This window comes from Terrapene carolina, unplaced genomic scaffold (genome assembly GCF_002925995.2).
Source record: "Terrapene carolina triunguis isolate 2854851 unplaced genomic scaffold, T_m_triunguis-2.0 Scaffold33911, whole genome shotgun sequence".
NCBI classification, from domain to species: Eukaryota; Metazoa; Chordata; order Testudines; family Emydidae; genus Terrapene; species Terrapene triunguis.
Window position 1 is genome coordinate 952,054 of NW_020698262.1, and position 23,006 is coordinate 975,059.

The 23,006-nt window shown below is 39.1% G+C and overlaps 1 protein-coding gene across 1 annotated transcript in view; it reads left to right on the forward strand.

Annotated features, from left to right (window-relative positions):
• LOC112103381 (cadherin-11-like) overlaps window positions 1-23,006 on the forward strand; it is an 85,738-nt gene that overhangs the window by 49,345 nt on the left and 13,387 nt on the right. Inside the window, exon 3 of the mRNA XM_026663713.2 lies at window positions 22,355-22,759. Coding sequence (XP_026519498.1) covers window positions 22,532-22,759 — 228 coding nt within the window. The 5' untranslated portion in view covers window positions 22,355-22,531. The remainder of the gene's footprint in view (window positions 1-22,354; window positions 22,760-23,006) is intronic.

A 23,006-nucleotide genomic window follows, 5' to 3' on the forward strand; every position in this document is an offset into this window, starting at 1 on the left:
AGTCGTTAAGGTGTAGACTGCAGCAATTAGTATCAAGTTGCAATAGAATGGTTTCAACCGTTAAACTGACACCACTCCACTTAATTTCTTTAGGAAATCTATAGGCCTCTTCACCTTCAAACTAGGAAGAAGCTGTTCTATATATTTGTGTCTAACAGTGCTTCTTATTTTGTTATTCATTAAAACTCAATGGCCAAATGTTGCCATCCAGATTCAGTCCTTGGTCAGGCAAAATTCCCAGTGAAGTTAGAGTTTAGCCTGAGTAAGGGCCGCATGATTTGCATGCATGTAAAAACAACACCACCAAACAAACAACCCCCCCCCCACACACACCCTGTCTTAATTACAGACACGTATCTGCTCCCCTGCTCTTCAGTGGGAGTTAGGCCACTGATTTAATGGGAAGGCAGATTGGGCTCTCTATGCACATTTACGCCAGTAGCTGAACTTTAGTGTTCACATCACTAAGGTTCTGAATAAAGCCTAATCTGCTTTCTTTTCAATTTGGCACCCCTTCTCATTTCTGGCTTCTTAGACTAGTCTAGGTCTACTCCTGCTCTTTTCATTCTTGGCTCAGAGCTACACTCACAAGCAGATTGTATTTTAATGACAATCTTGGATGGGGACAAAACGCCAACTACATGTGCTTGGGAAAAGTAAAGAAGAAACTTAAAACTGCGAATGTGGGGCCCAAATCTAAATTAACTCAAATTAAGCAATATCTTACACTGAAAGCTGCCCCATTGGTTTTGCTAAGTGCTTTTCCATTTCAGAGTTAGGGGAAGTTAGAGATGTAATCATTTCTGTAAGACTTCCTGCACAGTGATTTTAGGATGTCCACTGTAAGGTATTTGCATTGTCTCTCTGTAAAGGGAGCTGCAAAGAGAATGAACAAACACAGCTTTTGTTGATTGTCATGTAAACCTGTGTGTCCAGATAGTTCTTAAATTCTCTGTTTCATTTTGGAGGATTTTTTTCTTAAATAATTTCGCTCCTGCTGCGTCTATTCAGAAATGCACATTTTCTGTTTCAGTATCTAAATCATCAACAGTAATCAAGGTAAAATATGCATGTACAATTATGATTATTGAAACAAAGCAGCAAACTGGAGCTGTAATCAGTGTATTCCCATAATACAGACCTGGCCCACCCTGCCTGAGGACTGGCTTTCCTCTTCTGCTCTGCAAATCAGCTGGGGTGACCACCTTTTAAAAATGCAAAATCAGGACACATGCAGGAGGCCCTGCTCCCTGTTCCTCCTCTTCCCCCTGAGGCCCAGCCCCCGAGGCAGACCAGAAGCCAGAGCCAGGTGGTGGTAAGAGCTGCCCAGGGCGCAGCATATTCCAAACACCATACAAAAATGAACTAATTAATCTTCACAACTCTATTGTGAGGTAGGGAGTCTCATTATGTTTATGCCATCATTTTATATACTACGGAATCCCACTTATCCAATCTAATTGGGACCGGGGACAGATTGGATAACCAAAAATTCAGATAGTCCAGAGAATGGGACTGCAGCGCTGTCTAGTGGCCACAGGCGAGATCACCTGCTTTTGGACCTGTGTATACTGGTTGTTCGGTTAATACACAGAGCCAGATAATGGAGGGTCGGATAAATGAGATTCTACTGTATGTCTATATCTTGTACCAAATTATCTGATTTCTTAGGGCAGTTTTGTGTCAGTCTTCCGTCAGAAAGCTGCCCTAAAGCCATCATACATGGTACTGGAGTATTTTTCTAGTATAGTGGACTCCTCTGCACGTATTGAGAAACTGTAGAGTCTTCTGTGCCACATTCATTATGGCTATGCACGTATCTTGTGGTTATGTAAATCTGTGTGTAATTCAGATGCATCTTCCAGAGTCCTGACTAGTTGCCATTGGTGTTGCTAGGTTTGGGTCTATTGTCTATAGCAGGGGTCGGCAATGTTTGGCACGCGGCTCGCCAGGTAAGCACCCTGGTGGGCCGGGCCAGTTTATTTACCTGCTGACGTGGTAGGTTTGGCCGATCGCGGCCCCCACTCGCCGCGGTTCGCCATCCCGGGCCAATGGGGGCGGCGGGAAGAGGTGCAGGCAAGGGATGTGCTGGCCGTGGCTTCCCGCCGCCCCCATTGGCCCGGGACGGTGAACCGCAGTGAGTGGGGGCCGCGATCGGCCAAACCTACCGCGTCAGCAGGTAAATAAACTGGCCCGGCCCGCCAGGGTGCTTACCCTGGCGAGCCGCGTGCCAAACGTTGCCGACCCCTGGTCTATAGATTTTCCCGTTCATTTTTGCATGTCATTAATTGGAATTATGCACTCACATTTCAAGGGGAGAAGGCAGTGGACACACTTGAAATGTTCCTTTCCTTTTGAAGGGAAGATTAAATTAGTTTGAGAATCATTTCCTGAAATTAAAGGCCCTAACCTGAACTCACTGAATTCACTGGCATTCTTTCATGCCCCAAATGGAGAATATTGGTAAAACCAATAGTATCTCTCAAACTGATTCAGTACCTCCACTATATTTATGAATTCACTGTTATAATATAAAGCAGGCAGGTCATATATACATCTTTTTAGTGCTCATATGTATTGTAAACCGTAGACTGTGACAGAGGGTCCCAAACGTATGATCTTGTCAGGAAATAGTTTCACATCTTTTTTGTACAAATGCCACGTGGTAAAAAGGCCAGATTTCAGATATTTAAAACGTTCATCCTCTCATAAGTGTTAGCAAATTGGAATGTGGACTAATATATTCATACACAATGCACTGTGTCTTTCACAATCTGCTTCACATTACACACACAAAAACCCCATGTTTACCCTTCTGTTTTTTAATGTAACAGTAATTTACATAGTTTTCATAAACCTTTGTTTATGAATTCTCATCAGTCAGTTAAAACAGCCTGTCCACAGTCACGTTAAGGGAGTCTAGTTCAATATTCTGGGCTGCCATGTTTGGAGTATTTAAGTAAGAGTCTACAGAACCCTGTAACACAAAGGCAAAAACATGTCCATTAATATGTGTCCAGCACATATTCACACAGTCCAAATGTAGTCTTCTATATTCAGTATGTAAAGAAAATCTCAATTACATAAATAAACACGTCATTTAGGCAGAATTAGGTGACTTCAGTTGTATATTAAGGGTATGATCCAACAAAACATTGAAGGACATTAGTAACGTAAGTCATGCAAATAGTCCAGTTGACTTCATTGGAACTGCTCACATGCTTCTTAGCATATGCGCAACATGCCTCAGGTGGCACGTGATCAGCATTCATCACCAAATTTCATCCGCTGGGCTTGGTATTGACTGGGAGTGTGATATGAATGCTGATCCTAACACCCCCCCCCCCCCCCCGTTCAACACATATGTAAATCGGCCAGTTTTTCAAAAGCATGAATTAGTTTATGCCAATTCCAGTGTGCATGCATAGTTTGACAAGTTGGGGTCTAAATGTGTAAACACTGACATCAGGCATTGCTTGGGCTAAAGTAACATCTTTGGAAATACAGCTAAAAGGGATGTGGGACAATTTATTTATCTTGTTCGAAGCATTACGAAAGAAAATATCAGTAGCATAATTTTTTCTATGTGTAGCGAAACCACGAAAAACATGATGAGAAGAAAATATGTTCACATTACACTGTTTCTCACAAATCATGTTGACTCCTAGTAGAGCTGGGTGAGATTTTTCTGTAAACATTTTTTCTTTTTTTTTGATGGAAAATGTTATTTCTGTTAAATTGATATTTTCCATAGTGAAATGTTGATTCCCCCCCCACGTTTTTAGATTTTCTGTTGAAAAAATTAAATCAAAATATTTAATTTCAGGTCATGTTGACCAGAAACTAAACATTTTGTTTCAAGTCATTTCAAATCTGATCTCTACATCTGCCTGAGCAGCCGCAGTGCCTGCTGTGAGTTATAGTGTTGCATGTGTCATGTTCCCAGTCTCTTCTGGGCTGGGATCCCTGATTGGACATCATCTCCCATTATGAACTGCAAGCATAGGACTACCATGATGCATTGCGGTGGCTGAGTCAAAGAGGGAACCCACAGTGCTTCATAGGAAATGAAGTCCAGGTAAGGAGCCTGACCCCTCAAGGAGGATGGGGACATGGGGCAACTAAACTATACTGCCCATCAGGCTGCACAGCAGCATATCCAAGTCAAAATATTTGTTTTTCAGACAAAAAAAAAATGAAAACTCTTTTTGGGGCATTTATTTTATTTTTGACAAAAAAAATCAAAATGTGTACCGAAAGTAAACACTTTTTATAAAAAAAACCCAAACCTTGTTTAATCAAAAATCAAATTTTCTGTCAAAAATGTTTCTATGGAAAATTTTCAACCAAGCCTACTTATTTCATTACATAGCTTATTAGAAAAAGCTAGCTTCAGTCTTTACTATTGGCAAACTAATGTCTCCATAATGGTCCCTTTCAGATTTCCACAATGGATAGTTTCAAGAAATAAATGATGTCATTATATAGTGAAACACATGCATGATATACTGATACTATTAATATTACCCAAGACTAGATAATAAAGAAATACTGCTCCAAGCCATCCATGAACTAGAAAAATATGATCAAAGAAAAATGAAATGAAAGCTATGTATCTTGCACCATGTCCTAAAGGGAGGAAGTCATGTGATCTAAGAGACTGCTAGAAGTGATTTCTAAAGCATAGAGTAGCCCCTCCTTATCACCAAGATTGCACTTAGTCCCCAAAAGCTCAATCCCAGGGACTCTCAGCAGAAATATGTCCCATCCAATCATAACTGCTCATAGGGCATAGAGATGGATGATTTCTCAGAGTCTGCCATGTCCTTGGCCATTTAGGGCTTCATAGATAATAAACAATACCTTGAATTGCTCCTAGAAGCTAATTTGCTGCCTCAAGCATGGAGCTTTGCTGCATATTAGAAAGAACACTACACAATGTACAGCATGTACATTTAATTCACTTGAGACATTTACCAAGACCAATTATTGCATTGTTAGTCATAGATTAAAGAACAACTTCTTTAAAATATATTCAGGAATCTTTCAGAAATACACACTAATAGAACTTACAAACCTAGTGATTTTTGCAGTTTTACTAATTTGTAAATCACTCAGATCAGGGATTGGTAAAATCTAATAGAATGCATTTCTGAAATAGGATTTTCCCAGTTGATTCTTGACAACCTGCATTTGCAACCATTCAGCTATTTTATTTTGAAACGGCTTTTCAATTATATTCTAGTGCTGTAGGGAAAAGGTTTTTGACAAAGGCACGACATAAACCATTTATACTGCAACTCCATCATAGTTCCCATAGCTAAACTAGACTGGACAGTTCATTAAAAAGAAAAATTAATAGCACAAGGGTTGCAGGGAAACAATAACAGATGATGACTGGCCTATGGCAGCCCACTGAATGCATGTAGTGGGATAAAAATGATTCCCCTGGCTCATAAATGGAGGTTTGTTCCAAGGTTTTAGGCAAAGCCTGTCCGTCTAGTCCTTTGCAAGAAAAAGCTGTATGTCTGAGATACCTGAAAGGTCCATAAAAGTAGTATTTTGAAACTTCTACAAAAGACTAGTATGTAGCTTTTACCCTAATAGAAATTACATATTTCATTAAACTTTGAAAACACAATAATAAACATAATATATGTTGGAAGAGAATATATTAACCAAGAAGAGCTAAACTGTTAATTGGATGATCCCCTGTGAATACCCAGAGCAAGTGTGAAGGGAATAGGCACAGTCATGGCTCCATCCCCTCACTCATTGGCCAGTGCAGTAGAAATATATTGCAATAGGAATGTACGAGTGTTGTTACAGCAATGCTATGAACTCCATTTTCAAAGGAAATTTCACACAATATAGATTCTATGATACGTTGACTGTCATTTTAGGTTAAGGGACATAATCTTCTACTGAAGACAGTTGGATTTTGGAAGGGCCCAAGAAATCGAGCCTCATTTGTGTTGAAAATGAAATATAGGAATGTGTAATCTATAAAAAGGTTGCTAAGTGAGATTAACAAATTATCCATGAGATGGTGTGTGCCTTCTGTGTGGGGCAGATGGCTGGTGGGCTCTGCCATGAGTATTGGCTGGAACCACTGCCACCCCCACCCTTACAAAGTCAACGTAATTATCAGAAGAGATCATTTGTAACCCCACTCTCTGTTACTGGACACAAATGATTTCTGGTGGAAAGCCATGTATTTCTGCTTCTCCTCTCTTGTGTGTGGTACCATGACTGCGCACAGGCTCCAACAAGAAGGATTACTCAGTCTGAGAGGCCTCCTAGCCAACCTGACTTGTTTGATAAGATCAACCTTTACTATAATTATGCTTATTATCTATTAATTGTATAAATTGTTTGGGGTTATAGTGAACCAAACATAGATATACTGCCAGTTTAAAAAAAAATTTAAAAGTTACTCTTCTCTCTGAGTTTTGCCTACTATAGTTACAGATGTCACCTAAGATTACTAGAACTGAATTAACTTGGAAAAAAGACAAAAAAATCTCTATATTTGTCAGTTTGTTAATGTTGTGGAAATAATCTCATTTGGGGCAGACTGTTCTTTTGTTGGTTTCCACGTTCAGGGGTTAGATGCTAATTGCAAATCTTGCTACTTTCTTGTTTCATTTAAATTTTCACAGGGGCTACTGCTCCCTTCTCTCCTACCTAGAAACACAGGAGAGAAAAACACTATCCCAGGAAGCTGCCTTTCTTTTGATGAATCACAATGCACAAATTGTTCCAAGGATAGCACAACAGAGTCTTTGTTAGGCTCTATCACTGCATAGCCAATAGCCCAGCAGTTAGTGCTGCTCTGCTGCATTCTTGCAGCATAAACAAAACCATACAGTATTCAAGGGGCCTGCAATGGACTTTACTTTAGCTGCGGAGTCCCTCTCTTATTCAATTATATCCCTTTAGCAAGTTATAGTTATTTAAAAGATGGGTTGCTGTTTAATAAATGTAGAAGAAATACAAAAGTATTTTAATAGAGAAACTTATCAGTAGAGAATAGAACAATTAATATTTCTTTTAACACTGTATTAAAAAAAGTGTAGAAAATGCCTAATGCTGTTAGGATATCTTCATATGTGGCTCTTTGGTGGCCCATTTCTTACTCAGATTAAACTCTCATTTAAATGTTGAGGGGTTGCAGAACTGGGCCCTAAGAAAGATTCTTTACTGCAGAATTAGCATGTATCATTGTTATGAACCTGCAGTGTGGGTCATTTTACTAACAGTTACTTCATTAAAATATTTCAGTGTATTGCTTTGGGGGGAAATAAAGTCACGGAGGAGACAGACTCTGATAAACTTACTCATGAATAGAATTCTATGAGGAGTCCCATTGGAGACAGTGGGTTTCAGAATCTGGGTAAATGAGAAAACATCAAAAGCATAAATATAAGATATACTATTGCCTTTATTTGCATCCTTCACATTCACTTATTGCGTTCAAATACAGAATCTGCTTTCTCTAAAGTACAAGAGATTGTGGACAGTGTACAGCAATGTCGTTTGTTCTGTTGACATAGAATTACTATTGTATCTCTAAGATATAAAACTTTAAGCTGTGAAATTTTAACAAGATTTCATAATTTGCTGGTGGAAAAACAATTAATTTTTACACTGTTTAATTAAACTCTGCTTAATGGGTGGGCAAGTGAACACTTACTTGTGCATCCTCATTGTTCCAACATCATACATTTGAGTCAATTTGTTTTACAGGATGAGAACAATATCTTGGTCTATATATCTCCTAGATAAAGAAGGTTGTATGAGGTGCATATACATATGTGTATATTAAGTCTATCTAAAATATAGATAATAGTGATGTTGCAGCCATATTGATCCCAGGCTATTAAAAAGATAAGATGGGTGAGGAAATCTTTTCATCTTTTTTTTTTTTTTTTTTTTCAAATTTTTTGTGGGTAAAGAAATTTTTTTTTTTTTTTTTTTTTTTTTTTGGACCAACTTCTGGTGGTGAAAGAGACAAGCTTTTGAGCTTGCACAGAGCTCTTCTTCAGGTCTGGGAAAGGTACAAGGGTTTCATAGCTAAATACAAGTTGGAACAGATAAGGAGTTAACACATGTTGCAAGAGACCAGTCCAGGTGAAGTGTGAAGTTATATAGCTGTATAAATCTGTATATTTTAGCTAGATAGGTGAGATAATATATTTTATCTTGTAATGCAAGATACAGGCTTTCGAGCTACACAGAGCTCCTACCTGAAGAAGAAGTTATACCTTGTATATCTAATATATGCATATATAGTATGGGAAATGTGAATGTATAAAATATAAATGAATTTCTCACCTACATAGAAACTATGGGATAAAATTCTTGCTTGGTTTAAAATATACATTTCTCCTCTTTGGGCTAATTCTGAGCTCACTTATCCATTTATAATTCAAGGTGAAAAGCTTATCACCACCACTTTCTAAAGGAAAATCCTTGGGATGGGAAAACTGCCTCAATAACTCCATGTGAAGTTTTCGAGGCAGGGCCCACTCCAAAAGACTTTGCTGTCAAGCAAGAAATGTGGCCAACTAGTCACGCAGATGCTCCCATGGTCTTAGAAAAATCCTCAGATCCAGCCTTTCATACTGCCTACACCAGTGGTAGGCAACCTGCGGCCTGTCAGGGTAATCCACTGGCGGGCTGCGAGACAGTGTTTACATTGACCATCCGCAGGCACAGCCGCCCGTAGCTCCCAGTGGCCGCGGTTCGCCTTCCCGCAGCTCCCTTTGGCCGGGAACGGTGAACCGTGGCCACTGGGAGCTGCGGGTGGCCATGCCTGCGGATGGTCAATGTAAACACTGTCTCGCAGCCTGCCAGCAGATTACCCTGATGGGCCGCATGTGGCCCGTGGGCTGCAGGTTGCCCACCACTGGCCTACACTGTATCCCTTCCTTAGCCATTTGATTCCCAGCAGCACAGTGATTGCATAAAGAAGAGACTGTAGGCTTGGTGGAAGGAGGTTGTGATCTTAAGCAGCCTCCGTGTTCATACTGCATGCACTACTGCAATGATGCTTGTGCAAAATATGCCTTGTAAGATTTCATTTGAAAACTAATAACACATTAGTCATTAATATCATTAATATCATTGTAAAATACATGTGTTAATCCTTATTTGTGAAGTTATAAAATCCCTCTGTATGATGTTCCTCGAACATGTTTAAGAAGACAGCCTAGCATCGGTAAAGGTGATAAACAAGTCTGTCCTAGACAAAGGAATTTCGGTTTACCTCGATTTACATATTAGCCATAAACAAAGTTTTCAAGCAAACCGGTGGTGGTTGTCTTGAGCTTGAACTCAAGAGACAGAGAAGAAACTTGGCTTCTGCATGCCACAGAGAGACAGGAGACTGAATCCCCAGGAGGCCTTCCTAACTTTGATGGTTCTTTGGGAATTCTTTGGAATATATGGAACAGAGAGCAACTCCTCTTTATCTTTTACGTACGATGAAAAGGGAAACATGCTCCTCATACTTCTGTGGAAAGTCCTGACTGAGACACAGTCAGCTATACTGGACAAAGAATAACTGGTGAGAGAAGCCATCTTAACCAAAGACTGTACCTTGCCAGATTAAGTTTTAGACTTTTAGATTTGTGTTTTCACTTTTATTTCCTTGTAATCATCTCTACGTTTACTACTTTTGTTGGCATCCCTTAAGCTGTTGTTAATAAACATGTTTTATGTTTAATCTAAACCAAGCCAGTCCTGTGTTTGAATTGAAGTAATTCTTGACTCCAGTTAATGTGGTAAGCTGTTGGGTATTGACTCTTTAAAGGCACAAACGGACCTTATTATTTCTGAGTGATCTAGGAGAGGGCTGGACACTTCAGGGAAGACCGTTTTGGGGAAATCGGTAGTGGGGCTGTGGTGTAACAAGTAGGGAGCCAATTCAGGATGCGGCTGTGGTGTAACAAGCAGGCTTCTGGAGTCAGAGCACTGAACCATACCTGTTTATCACACAGACACTGGGGGCATGCTTGTATCCTGTCTGGGAGCTACAGCAGCGGAGTATTTTCAAGGTACCCAGGGTTATAGGACAAGCATAACACAACCTCTTGCTGGTCTGGTCTCAAACCTGGAATGACATAAAGTGTTGTGATGTACCATTCAGGTGTTAGATTGTTTTTGTGCTTCTTCATCACAAGCGTCCTTCTTTTGATGACAGTAGGCTGACATATGCTGGAAGGCAATTTACCTACTGTCATTTCAGAACCAATAGTATTCCACTAATAAGGTAGTCTTATTCACCTTTTCCCATCTCTGGCAGTGTAAAGGGGCTTTAGTGAAATGAGATTCTGGCCCAGGTTGACAACAGGGATGATTCTGCACCATAGGAGATTTACCCTTGAATTCATTGAGATTGGGGCCAAAGCTAAAATATTTTATCCAAAAATATTACCTCCTTAAGGTGTCTAACTTTAGTTGATTTAGAGCTTCAGGAATTACTCTAAATCAGGGGTCGGCAACGTTTGGCACGTGGCTCGCCAGGGTAAGCACCCTGGTGGGCCGGGCCAGTTTATTTACCTGCTGACGCGGCAGGTTTGGCCGATCGCGGCCCCCACTGGCCACAGTTTGCTGTCCCGGGCCAATGGGGGCGGCGGGAAGCGGCGCGGGCGAGGGATGTGCTGGCCACGACTTCCCGCCGCCCCCATTGACCCGGGACGGCGAACCGCGGCCAGTGGGGGCCGCGATCGGCCGAACCTGCCGCGTCAGCAGGTAAATAAACTGGCCCAGCCCACTAGGGTGCTTACCCTGGCGAGCTGTGTGCCAAACGTTGCCGACCCCTGCTCTAAATAATGATGGTCTCTTTAAAGAACTAGAAATATTGAATGGACTTTTGTTGCAAATTCCCCTGCATAATTTCTGATCTTGCCCCTCTGGGTGTGAGATATATCACCTTGGTAAATTGGGGCTTTTATACAAGAGGAATTTGAGTTTGAAGGCATTTAAATGTTACTCATATAGTCACAGTGAAATTCTAGAATACTTGCATTGTCCTGACTATAGCCAACCAAAACCCCAAATAGATCTGGTCTGGACTAGATTTCCATCAAATAAGAGAGATTTAATCATCTGTAATTGGTCAGGAACTAGTAGCCAAACAGTAGTGATATGTGGGATATGATAGTGTCCCCGATGGATTATATATTAAATAGGATTAGGTCAGACTAGAACCAGTGAAAAAAACATACCTAATTATTTTTTCCTTTTTTGGAAGTGTGTGATTCATAAGAAAAATATTAATGTTATTGACAGGTTGATGGGCCCAAGTGGTTGGATGGTCGATCTGTCTTCTGATAGTTACATGTCTATCACCTAACTGAATTTTTTGGCAGCACTCCAGGATACAAGAGTGGGACCCAGATTTTGTTCCTGCCTGCCTAGGGTCCAAAGAGCTGGGAACACTGAAAAGGCAGTGGTCTGAGTCCTTCTGGTTAATGTCAGAGCAGGACAGGCACTCTCTGAAGAGAGCCATATCAGGATTTCTCAGCCAGAGCAAATGTTGCTAAAATGTAGACCTTTAAGGATTGAGGAAGTGAAGTGTGATAGTGGAGACTACATTGAACAAGCCAGGTTAAAAGAACTATATCAATACACATCTAAATGTTGCCAGAGTGACAGTTTTGAGTCCAAATGGTTTGGTGGAATGTAGCTGTTTTCTATTGAAGTTGCAAGCCATTCTATTTTGGTTTGCCATGGGGTACCCCAACAATTGGTGGCTTCCTTTGTCTTGGATATTGTCGTTAAGTTAGCACAATATTTGACTGTATGGGTACTATTCTGCAAGTCCCCAAAATACTCCCATCTACAGCCAGTCTTATCTCTGTGAAAAATTAATTATTGATTTTCACATGTTCATAAAGTTCTAAGGACAGTCCTTATGTCTTTTAGTACAGAAACTTACACTCCAGTTGACAAATTAAGTAAAAATCAGAATAAACCCTAACGTCTTGCACTGACCTGATGAAAGCTGTCTGGGTAATCTTCCATATATTTAAGCTTTTACATCATGTCTGCCATGTAATTATATACTTCTAAATGTATTCAATTCCTCCCTCCCAAAGCTCCTTCTTTTACACAGGCTTCTCAGTTTTCCTCTGTATCCCAATGGGCAGAGTTGACCATCTGTAGAGTACATTGTATACTTTTTAAGGCCTGAAACACCTTTTTGAACAAACTTAATTTATCGTCTTCATTTACTTATAAGCAGGACCTTATATTTGGCAATTCTGTAGTGCTTTTTCTCCTCAGCTGAGGAGAAACAAATTTCACAAGTACCTTTGTGAGGTAAGTTAAAACAGCTGTCCAACTACTAAAAGAAGATAAACTGAGACATAAAGAAACTAAGTGATTTGAAAAAGGTCATCCAGCAAGTCAATGGCAAAGCCACCATTACAACTCAGGAATTCCTAAATCCATGCTTATTCCATTTCGTACACTTCTGAGATGACTCTTCACATACTCCTCTGTTCTGACATTATATTTCTTTAGAACATATTGTATAAAATCACTATTCATAATTTGAAATCAAAGTTTGGGTTCCAGTACTCTTTCAATGAAAGTCAAGAAAAGCTACATGTCCTTTCATTAGAGTTTTAGCTCTCACCTTTGTCCTTCCTGCAAACGTGTCTGAGAATCACAAGGACTCCTAGTAATTCACTGAACTCTCAGAAAGTGGAGTGTTTATTCTGAATAAAGTCACTTTTATTCTGGAATAGAGTGTTCACACAGTGGCATTATTCTCCCAAAATTATGCTAGAATAGCTATTCTGGTGAATTTCCCCCATGTAGACAAGACAAAAGGGTAAACAACAGTAAATGCAGGTAAAATTATGAGTTTGTGCTATCTCTTTGATGGGAAGGCATTTGTATTGTATTAGATTGTGTATTGTATTAGATTCTCCACTGAGTTATGCTTCCACCATAGTAACCCAAGAGCCCTGACAGCAGAAAGATTCCTGGAGGGATGGTGGTGGGGAGGCAAGGTGCCCATGGCTTCTACTCTACTAAGAGTCCTATAGCTGACCCAAAGTGGGTGGCACTAATTGGGGAATAGCAGGCTATGCACTGATTCAGCACATCCCTAGCTACTCTCTAACTGCCATGGTCTGAATGGACTCCCCACAGCAATGTTAAAACTGCCCTCTAATGGCAGAATCTCTCAGACAGGGTAGTGCTACAAACAGCACACCTGCTGGCTCAGTTTCAATTAGCACTTCATGAACTAGTGGAGGTACCTCAAAACTATTCATTTCAGCAGGTTGAAATAAGGAAAGTAGTTTGCCCAAAGTGCATACAGAATCATAGAAATGTAGGACTGGAAGGGACCTTAACAGGTCACCCCGTCCAGTGCCCTGCACTGAGGAAGGACTCTCTAGACCATCCGACAGGTGTTTTTCTAACCTGTTTGTAAACACCTCCAATGACAGAGATTCCACAACCTCCCTAGGTAATTTGTTCCAGTGTTTAACTACCCTGACCATTAGGAAGTTTTTCCTAAGGTCCAACCTAAACCTCCCTTACTGCAATTTAAGCCCATTACTTCTGTAGAATCATAGAAAACTTCTATAGAATCATATGAAGTGTGTGTTATGATGGGTCTGCTTGTAATATTTAGCTTTTGAAGGCATTCGGAATTATCCTTCATCTGGCCTTCGATTCTGACTTTCTGTCTCAATGTTTTATTTTGCATAAATCAAGTTAGCTAGCAAGAAAAATTTGGGTGTAATTTTGCCTTTAGTTGGTATGAGCGCTTAGTAAAGAAATACTCAGAGCTAGTTTAAAACCTGAACACAACATATAATTGGAAGTAACTTGACTTTAGTTGTTGGTTATTTTCCCCGCTGGGCATCATCTATTATCACTTACTTATATAATAGCAAACCATACTGAAACTAAAGTGAACCTAAGCTATGGTTATATTGGATTTTGAGCACATAGTAAATGATGAGACTTCCACTTTACTCTGAGATGCACAAGTACACAATTATTATTTAAAATAAACTCTTCCAAGAGTGTAGTCATTATTTCAAATGACTCTATCAATCACTGAGTTCTTTAATAAGACTACCTTTCTTATGCTAGTTGTTTTCCTGCAGAGTTTATGCTTAAAAACAGACAGTCTCTGTCACATTTATCTCAAGCAGATCTCCCTAGGGCAGCAAGTAAATGTAAAACTCTGTTTACAACCATTTTTCATTTCCCAAGCCTTTTAATATCAGTCTCTCAGGCCTATTGCTGTGTCATTCACTTCGTAATGTACTAAGTTGTCTTGTCTCTTTCACTGCTTGTATTGGGTACAGTGCTTGGCAATTTCACTCTCCTTGAATGACTACAAATTAAACTAAATTCAGAGGAAAATAATTTCCTTCTGTGCTGATTTCAGAGGTAGATACTGAAAAGAAATATCACATCCTGTTAGTCAGGATGCTTACTTTTTCTCCTCCTTCCTACTGAATAATTTTTATTTCTAAAGAGCCACTGGTATACATTTTAGTCTATGGTTTCCTGATATTGAATCTCAAAACTGCCAAAGGGAAAAATGGCTGCATTTCAAAAGCAATTTTTAGGAAAACCTCGGGATTATTAGCTTTAAACATCTCAGTAATTCAATATAGTGCTGTAAAACATAATTTAAAAATACGGGTTCCTTGCATAAATCTATACGGAATAATATTCTATGAGACTGCAAAGACATATGTGTATTATTATTTATTTGTATTACCATAAGCATCTAGGATCCCTACTCAAGGAACAGGACCCTATTGTGCTAGGTGCGGTACAAATACAGAATAGAGTGAGTAGTCTCACTGAAGACAATGAGACTATTCACAGTGCATAAATCTTTGCAAGATTGGACTCCCAATATTGTGATTAAGGCAATAATCATTTATGGTCTAATTCTGAAACCATTGAAGTCAATGGGAGTTTTGCCACTGCTTCAGTTGGAACGGGCTGAAGTCCTCATAGACATTTTTATCTCCCAGTTACTAATAAATATGAAATATTGGAGGTTTTGGACTAAACTCTCTTAGGGAAAGTATGAATTCCAACACAAGTAGACATACCTGTGCTAGCTCTGATTAAAAATTGACAGGTAGCCACAAGGGGCAGGAAAGGGCAGCTACCCAAATACTATCCTATCTGAGACAATAGGACATACTCATGGTTGTGAGGTTTCCTAAAGTAACAAGGATTCATAAGTTGGTCTGACAGTGCAACTATGTTTTAGAAAAGAGAGAATACATGTAAACGTGCCATTGTGCCATGCTACTTGAATCCGTATATTTCACTTTGCTTAATCAAAATTCTCAGCACAAGACCAGATTTACTGAGCTACTTTTATGTGACATTTTCTTTAACGGAGACAAAAGCAGGAGCACAGAATATGTTTTCTGCTGAAGAAACCTTAAATTAAAACTGAATACCTATCAATCGAAGTGCAGTGATACTTTCTGGTTACAGCTATTCCTCTTGCAACTTCATTTTCCTGCAGTAAGAATGGATAATCCTGTCAGTTTTCAGGATTTTTGTTTGTTTGTTTGTTTGTTTGTTTAAATATCTTTAAAATGCTTTTTAAAATAGCTCTAGGAGCTTATCATTTGTGTTATAGAATTAGTAGCGAGGATAAAAGCCAACCTCCTCCCCCTCCCCTCAAAAAAAAAATCACAAAATGAACTGACCACACCAGACCAATCTAGGATATATACATAATGAATCTTAACTTGTCGTTATGTTTTATTGAGGGAGATGAGTTGAGGAATGCAGAATGGATTATGTATGTATGTATAAATAAAATTACCCCCCCCCCAACATGCCCACATATACCTGGCCATTCTGCATTCCTCAACTAATCTCCTGCAAGAAAACATAAAGACTCATTATGTTCCCTAAAGATGAAGACATTTGGGCTCTGTTTGACCACTTTGGTTTCCAGATCCAAACATGACACTAGCCCCATCCCATTTAAACTGAGAGACTATTAGTTTGAGTGCCTCTGACGAGTGCATCTGTGCTTATATGAATCAAAGACAGAGCCTATCTCTTAGGCATCCAGGCCTCAGAATGTTTTGAGTTAGACCATGGAGTCATCATGAGTCCTGACTAAGGGGCAGTGTAGAATTGCACTGCCACAGGAGAAGATGAGAGTCCAACTTCTCCCTGTGTGCCCGCTCAGCTATGTTGATGGGTGTGTTTGGGGAGGTGGAATTAAGGCCCCACCCATTCCCCACCTGTGCTCAGCCATTCCCTGCCTACCTCAGCAGTAAGGGGTGTAGCATAGTCATAGCAGTTCCACCAGCAGTTCTCCTGCTTGTGCTCCGACCCGCAATGTGTGTAGCCCATTCATATAAGGGGTAACTCACGTTCTTGTGCACGACTCACAATGTGACTTACAGTTGAACCCTTGAGATTTTATAAACTGAAACCCTTAAACTCATCAGAAGATAATCTGCAGCAATATACCGTACTTGTTCAATCATGAAATAACATATGTATTTGTTCATCTGACAGTACTAAAATTCTGCTATAACAATGCTAATAAAATTGTCAAAGTACTCCCTGGGGATTGAGAGAACATTTCTCTTTTTCACTAATTCTGACTAAAACAGAGAGCTCATTTAGACTGGGAATTTGTGAAATTTTACTCAATGTTCTTGTAAAATTTCTCAAAATACTACCATCCATCATTTTGTCACTACAGTGTACTCTTGAATATACGTTATCAAATGTATCCCGGAGGAACAATTACTAGTTTAGTGTGTCATGCAGAAGTTCTGGGCTAGACAAATCAAAGGAATTGTTTAGGCTATAATACTTTGACATATAGTCATTTAATAGAGGTACACACAGGAAGTAAGTTTGACTCTATTGGGATTATTTCTGTTATATATAGAAAAAAAATTAAAGTTGGCTAGACATAACTTCCGAGACTCTGGCTTTGTCCTTAAAATAATCTCTGCTGACTCCTTAGTTTTGTCTATGATTCATGTGTAAACAACCAGCACAATTTTTGTCCAAGAAAGTTTAAAACTGAAGTTTTGTGGGGAAAGCTGTCTTTTTAGAGAGAAAAACATTTTAGTGTGGTGGACCCAAATTGTGCTTTGTTACTCTGGGATAACACATTTTACTGCATTGAAACACATTTTACTGCTCTGCTATAAAAGAGGGCCAAAATTGGGCAGTGTTTTCAGTTTGGTAGTATTCAAAGTATCTACAATATAGTTAACATTTGTTTAGATTGGCTATTCAATTTAAGAATGGTATTGATGTAAGCAATATTGGGGTAGCATTTGGACAGACCCTAAACTGGGTGATCAGGAGAAAGAAAGAATAGACCCCTTCTCCATTCAGCACCGTTTACAAGAACATATCAGAATTACAATTCTGGGCTCTGGGGAGCACAGGGACTGCTCAGTTTATGCATTCTGGGGAGTATATTGCTCCAAAAGGGGAAGGACCATGGCCCTATTCCAACCTTGCAGCAGCCCATGGAGTAGGACTGCTGTACACAGGGGAGTACATTGCACTGGTAGAATGTGACTCAGGGCTTAAGGAGGATCAGTGCCTAATAGGCTCAACAGAGAGCTTTGTTTAAAGATATTTCTAATAAAGTATATATTTTTATTTGCATTTTCAAAAGGGCTGAAGCCCAGCCTCCATTTTTATAGGTACACGTTTCATTGCATTTTTACATCTGACAAACAAATTGCACATGCAAAGCAGAGTACTTGCAACTCTATCTGATTCTTTTTTCTTTTGTGATCATGTTGTTAGAAGTGCCCTTTAGAGAAGTGTTCCTCTCCATGGCTCAGGGAGACCTCACTATGTGTTAGATATTTGCAATACAGGATATATTCAAGTTTTAAGTTTTATCTCAACTAAAAGCTAACCGTGCTGTTCATTTGTTGACATAGGGTTATTTTCTGATTTAACAGTGTGAGATAGCTGATTAATTCTTGTTTCTATGTATTCATGGTGGGACTAGCATTTAATCTCTAAAAAATATCAGAATTTGCTTGTTAGCAGTTAAAATTTACTATCTCCTCTTAGATCCATCGTGTCCCAAACCTTGTTACAATATCTACTCAGGTATAAAAAAGGAGAATAAAGTTGGGTTTCTAGTAGTTTCTAAGGGAAAGACATGGTGTTGAAATCAGAAACTGTTTATTATGAAATTCCGAACAATAGTGAAAAAATTAGGATACGGTATTTGGGGCAATCTGGATAGATGGCCATCCATATTGTTTGCCTTAGTTTCGGAATGGTACAATCTTTCTGTAGAGTTAGTTGAATAATCATAATCATTTTAAAATAGGTGTTCCCAACTAATCATTGATTGAAGAAAGGCAAAATTCACAATGAATTATTCTAACTGTTTTATCTACATGTGATGTAGTACAGCATCTGAATCAATCTGTTGCAAATTGTGGCTTTCTGGACACTAACCAGAGCCACATTCCAATCATCTGCTGCAAATTCAGTTCCCAGATCTGCATGCCATGCTTGGGGAGTGATGAGGTATTTTTCCTCCAGTGTTGGCCAAAAGACGATAATTGGTTTATAAATTGTTTAGCTGTTTTTCCATATTGGCTGGTTGAAGAAATAAACTGTTTGTTTTCAACCTGGAAGTTACTTTTAAATGGTTGAAATGATTTGAGTTAATTGTTTTGGAAGCAAGTCTCCTTTCTTTTTAAAGATGCCACTGTAGTTTGGTTTTTAGTTATATTTGTTGTTGTTATACCTTAATTTAGCAGCATTTCATACACCTTGGCTGGTAGGAAGCACTTTATAAATAAAGCACCAAATACTCAGCTGGTTTAAATCAGAGTAACTTCATGGACTTCACTGGTGTTATGTCAATTTACCCAGCTGAGGATCTGATATAAAGTTATTAACTTTCTTTATTAAGATAGGTTTGGAACTTACTTACTAGTGTGCAAAGACCATACTGCTATGATCAGTCCCATTGTGTGTTTACAGAATTGGGCTCTTAGAAAAAGACCCATTTAGATACAATACTTCCCTTTGTATTAGGAATACATAACCCTATTCCTCTCGCAAAGAGGTTTAAAAATAAAGGATTGGAGGCAATTACCATTTTAAATCCTAATTAGTAAATTAAGTATGGATGTGTGGTTAATGTTTTGTATCTAGTGCTTCACACTTCAATAACTGATAGCAAACACTTGTATGTATCTGAATGTCTGTTCCATTATTTTAAAGCATCTTTTATAAAGCCTTTGCTGATTATTACCAGTATTGTTATGTAATTAAGTTATACGATGTTTTGGGTATTATGGAATATTTGGTTGTTTACTTACTTTAATTGTTGGTGGCATGATTTGAAATTAACGATCTGGAGAACAGGATTCAAATATACAATTGTTTTATATTTTTTCTTTCTAAACTTGTTTTGAAATTCTATTAATACAAACTGTTCACTTGCTAAGCCTGCTGTAAAATAAGGTGAAACAATGCACCAGCAGCAAAACTGGGCAACTATCTCCATTTATCTTATTGGAGAGTTGGGGCCTTATTATAAAAACGTGCCAGTGCTATTAACTGCTGCACTTCAGAATAGCATGCTTCCAGCAAGTGTACGTGACCAGTATAACTGGCTATAACTTGCACATCATGGTGCTCCATTCATTTGAAAGGACACTCCATAGGAAACTGCTCCTGAAACACATCCATATTTTAGGTTAAGTGAATGCAGTTATGCATCAAGCTGAGCCAGCTACAGTATTTAGAGTTTTGGTTGTGCCCAAAACAGATGAATGCGGACAAAAATATCCCCATGTACAGAGGTGACTTTAGAGGGTGGGTTAAATTCAGCTCTCAACTCTGGTGTAAATCCAAAGTCATACCATTGAGTGTATTGGAGTGACTCTGGATTTACACCTGTGTAACTGGAGAAGAATTTGGCTGTATATTTATGGTGACATTTCTAAACTTTGAGCTAAGTTTAATGGATATTTACTTAAATGGTAGTGACGCTTAGCCAGTAATCATGAAGTAATAGGTGCTGCAATTTGACTTTTCTACACAAAAGTGAGAAATAATCTGTTTCCATTTTCTCTAAGAATGAGTTATTATCAGAGAAAGAACTGAAATGATCGTTCCATGATGAAGGTTTTTTTTTTTTTTTTCATGAATAAACCACTAATAAAACAGAATAAAAACTAGTTTTCAGTCTCTTATTTCAGGCTCCAGCGCTTCTGGTGTCAAAAATAATTTCACTTATCAGCAAAATGGTAGCAAACATAAGTAAGCTCAGAAAGGACAGCTCTGACTAAATCCTTTGTTCCTTGATACAATCCACAGTTTATACCTAACATAGATTTCTGAAATTTTAAAGCATTTTTCAGAGTCAAATTGTGGGGTTTTCCTTTAAAGGATGAATAGTGTTCTTGGCTTTCCCATCTCCCATCCTTTTATGACTCTTCCATAATATGGCATAGAGAAAATAATATTGAAAAAAATTCAAATCGTTACTTTAAAATGGTCTTATTAAATATGCCCGAGAAAGAAAAGTCAAATTCTTCTGCACCAGATTATGTTCTCAAAATATATGCATAAGCCTCATTGAATATATTAGGCTGGAGCCATTGCAATGTCATAGTTAAGATTGTTTCTGGTTTACACTAAAAATGGAAGATCAACGTCTTTGTTTTATATGAAAAACACTGTGTGTCTGCCCCAAATGTTTAGCACACCCTGTTCCTCAAACCTGAATGTATGTGTTTGAACAGAACTGTGCAAAGGGTACGGTGAGGGGAGGGTATAAATAGGGTTTGGGGAAGGGGATGCTGAATGTGTGGCATTTCTAGTGGGAGAGAGTTAAGAGTGGGGTGCATTCTCTGTGGTATGGCTTTGTTAATAGTGAGCTGTGTGTCTTTGGGTGAAGGAGTAGAGTGTGGGCAGCATTAACTTTTCAGTTCCTTGTCTTTCTGTGTTACATATATTATTATAGAGCATCCTTAACTAACACAGAACAATGTGTTTGTGTGTGTGTGAGAGAGAGAGAATTGGCAAATGTTGTATGTGTGTGTATATATATACCTCTGAGAATAGAATTATTTTGTTAGTATTCTGTAGCAGATACAAAGTGAATTACTGAGAAACCTAAAATAAACCTTCCAGGAACAGTAAAAGTTGGTTGCTCAGTACAGGTATAGGTGCTGGAACTAGGGGTGCTGGTTTCCATCACATACAGGGTTTACAGTTTGGTTCAATGGCTCTCAGCACCCCGACTGTACAAATTGTTCCAGCACCACAGAGTACAGGTGTTCTTTAAATAAAGGCTGAAAAACTTGGTATGGGAAGCCCAAGAGGTATATATATCCAAGTGGTTCTTTAAGATGGGTTGTTAGTACTGGAAATGTAGTCCTTAGTGCAAGTTTCACTGTATTGGACAATCTCATGGTCAAACTTTGACCCTGACCTATTGTACATAGACGTGATCAGATATAAAGAAAGAGGCAATGTCATTTGAGCAACTAAAATCTTAGGGGTTTGTATATACTGCAATACAAAAACCCCGTGGCTCTGAGTCTCAGAGCCCGGGTCAATTGACTTTGGCTTGTGGGGCTAAACGTTGCAGTCTAGCGATTCAGGATTGGGCTAGACTTGAGACTGGGCTCTGAAACTCACCCCTCTCATGGGGTTTCAGAGCCTGGGTTCCAGCCTGAACCCAAATGTCTACATTGCAATTTTTAGCCAGCAGCCTAAGCCTGAGTCAGCTGACGCAGGCCATTTGCAGCCATGGGTCTTTTATTACATTGTAGACATACCCTTAGAGACACCTGGAATGGGTGCTACTGCCAAAGGTCACATTATCAAAGAGTCTTTAGGTGTTTTTACTCATTCATGATGGTGAAGGTTGGTAGAGACAGGAGTGACAAGGGAAGCACTGAGGTTTGGGAATGCTTCTAAGCACTCACTGACAATATTTTATTAGAGTACTGAATGCAAGCTGCGATCATGTGCATCATTTTCTACTGAATTAGGAGAAGGGGGAAATTATAACTGACAGACTCTTCAGTAAAAAAGCAAGGAGTTTTACTGGAAAAGCATCAGAAAAAAACCCTTATCTAGAATATTCATAGTTGGTAGTAATTATATCAGAGTATTATTTTCCTACTAAATCATTAGTTTTTGAATGCTGTTATTTTCTTTAAGTGGACAATGGCTATTACACCTGTGCTATGTTGGTAATAGTTTCATTTTAGAAATTGCAGTTGGCTTATAATTGTCACTTCTCAAAGATAGGGGAAAGACTGACACTTTTCTGCACTCTTCTTTCTTTCAGCAATTAAGCTGGGAACCTGCAGAGCATTAAAGTGATGCACTTAATGAGAGGTGGCATCCTATATGCAGAACATTACATCTGAAATTTTCCAGTAGCTCCAAGGTTCTTACTTCAGAGGTGGCTCTGGGTGGAAGGAGTAGATTCTCGAATACTCCTGTGCCTATAAATTAACCAAAAATGAAGGAGGACAGTTGTTTACATGCTGCTCTTATCTGCCTGGGCATGCTATATTACAGCCATGCCATGTCTACAGAAAAACTTAACCATTTAAGGCCGTCACTCCATGGTCACCATGAAAAAGGAAAAGAAGGGCAAGTTCTACATCGTTCAAAAAGAGGCTGGGTGTGGAATCAGTTCTTTGTAATAGAAGAGTACACAGGACCAGATCCTGTACTAGTTGGCAAGGTAAGAAATGTATTCTGCGTTTTCATTTGTATTTTAATAGGTACTATTTCCTGCCTCATTGCGGTGTGAGCTGCTTTTTTCCTCCAGTACTTTTTTCATACCAGCTGCCTAATCAGCACCCTCTGAAACTTCTGGTATTAATCATTTCATCTGTTGCTCAATAAGAATCTGATCCAAAGTGTATTGAAATCACGGGGAGTCTTTCCATTGACTTCAGTACACTTTGACTTGAGACCTGAGAGCAGTA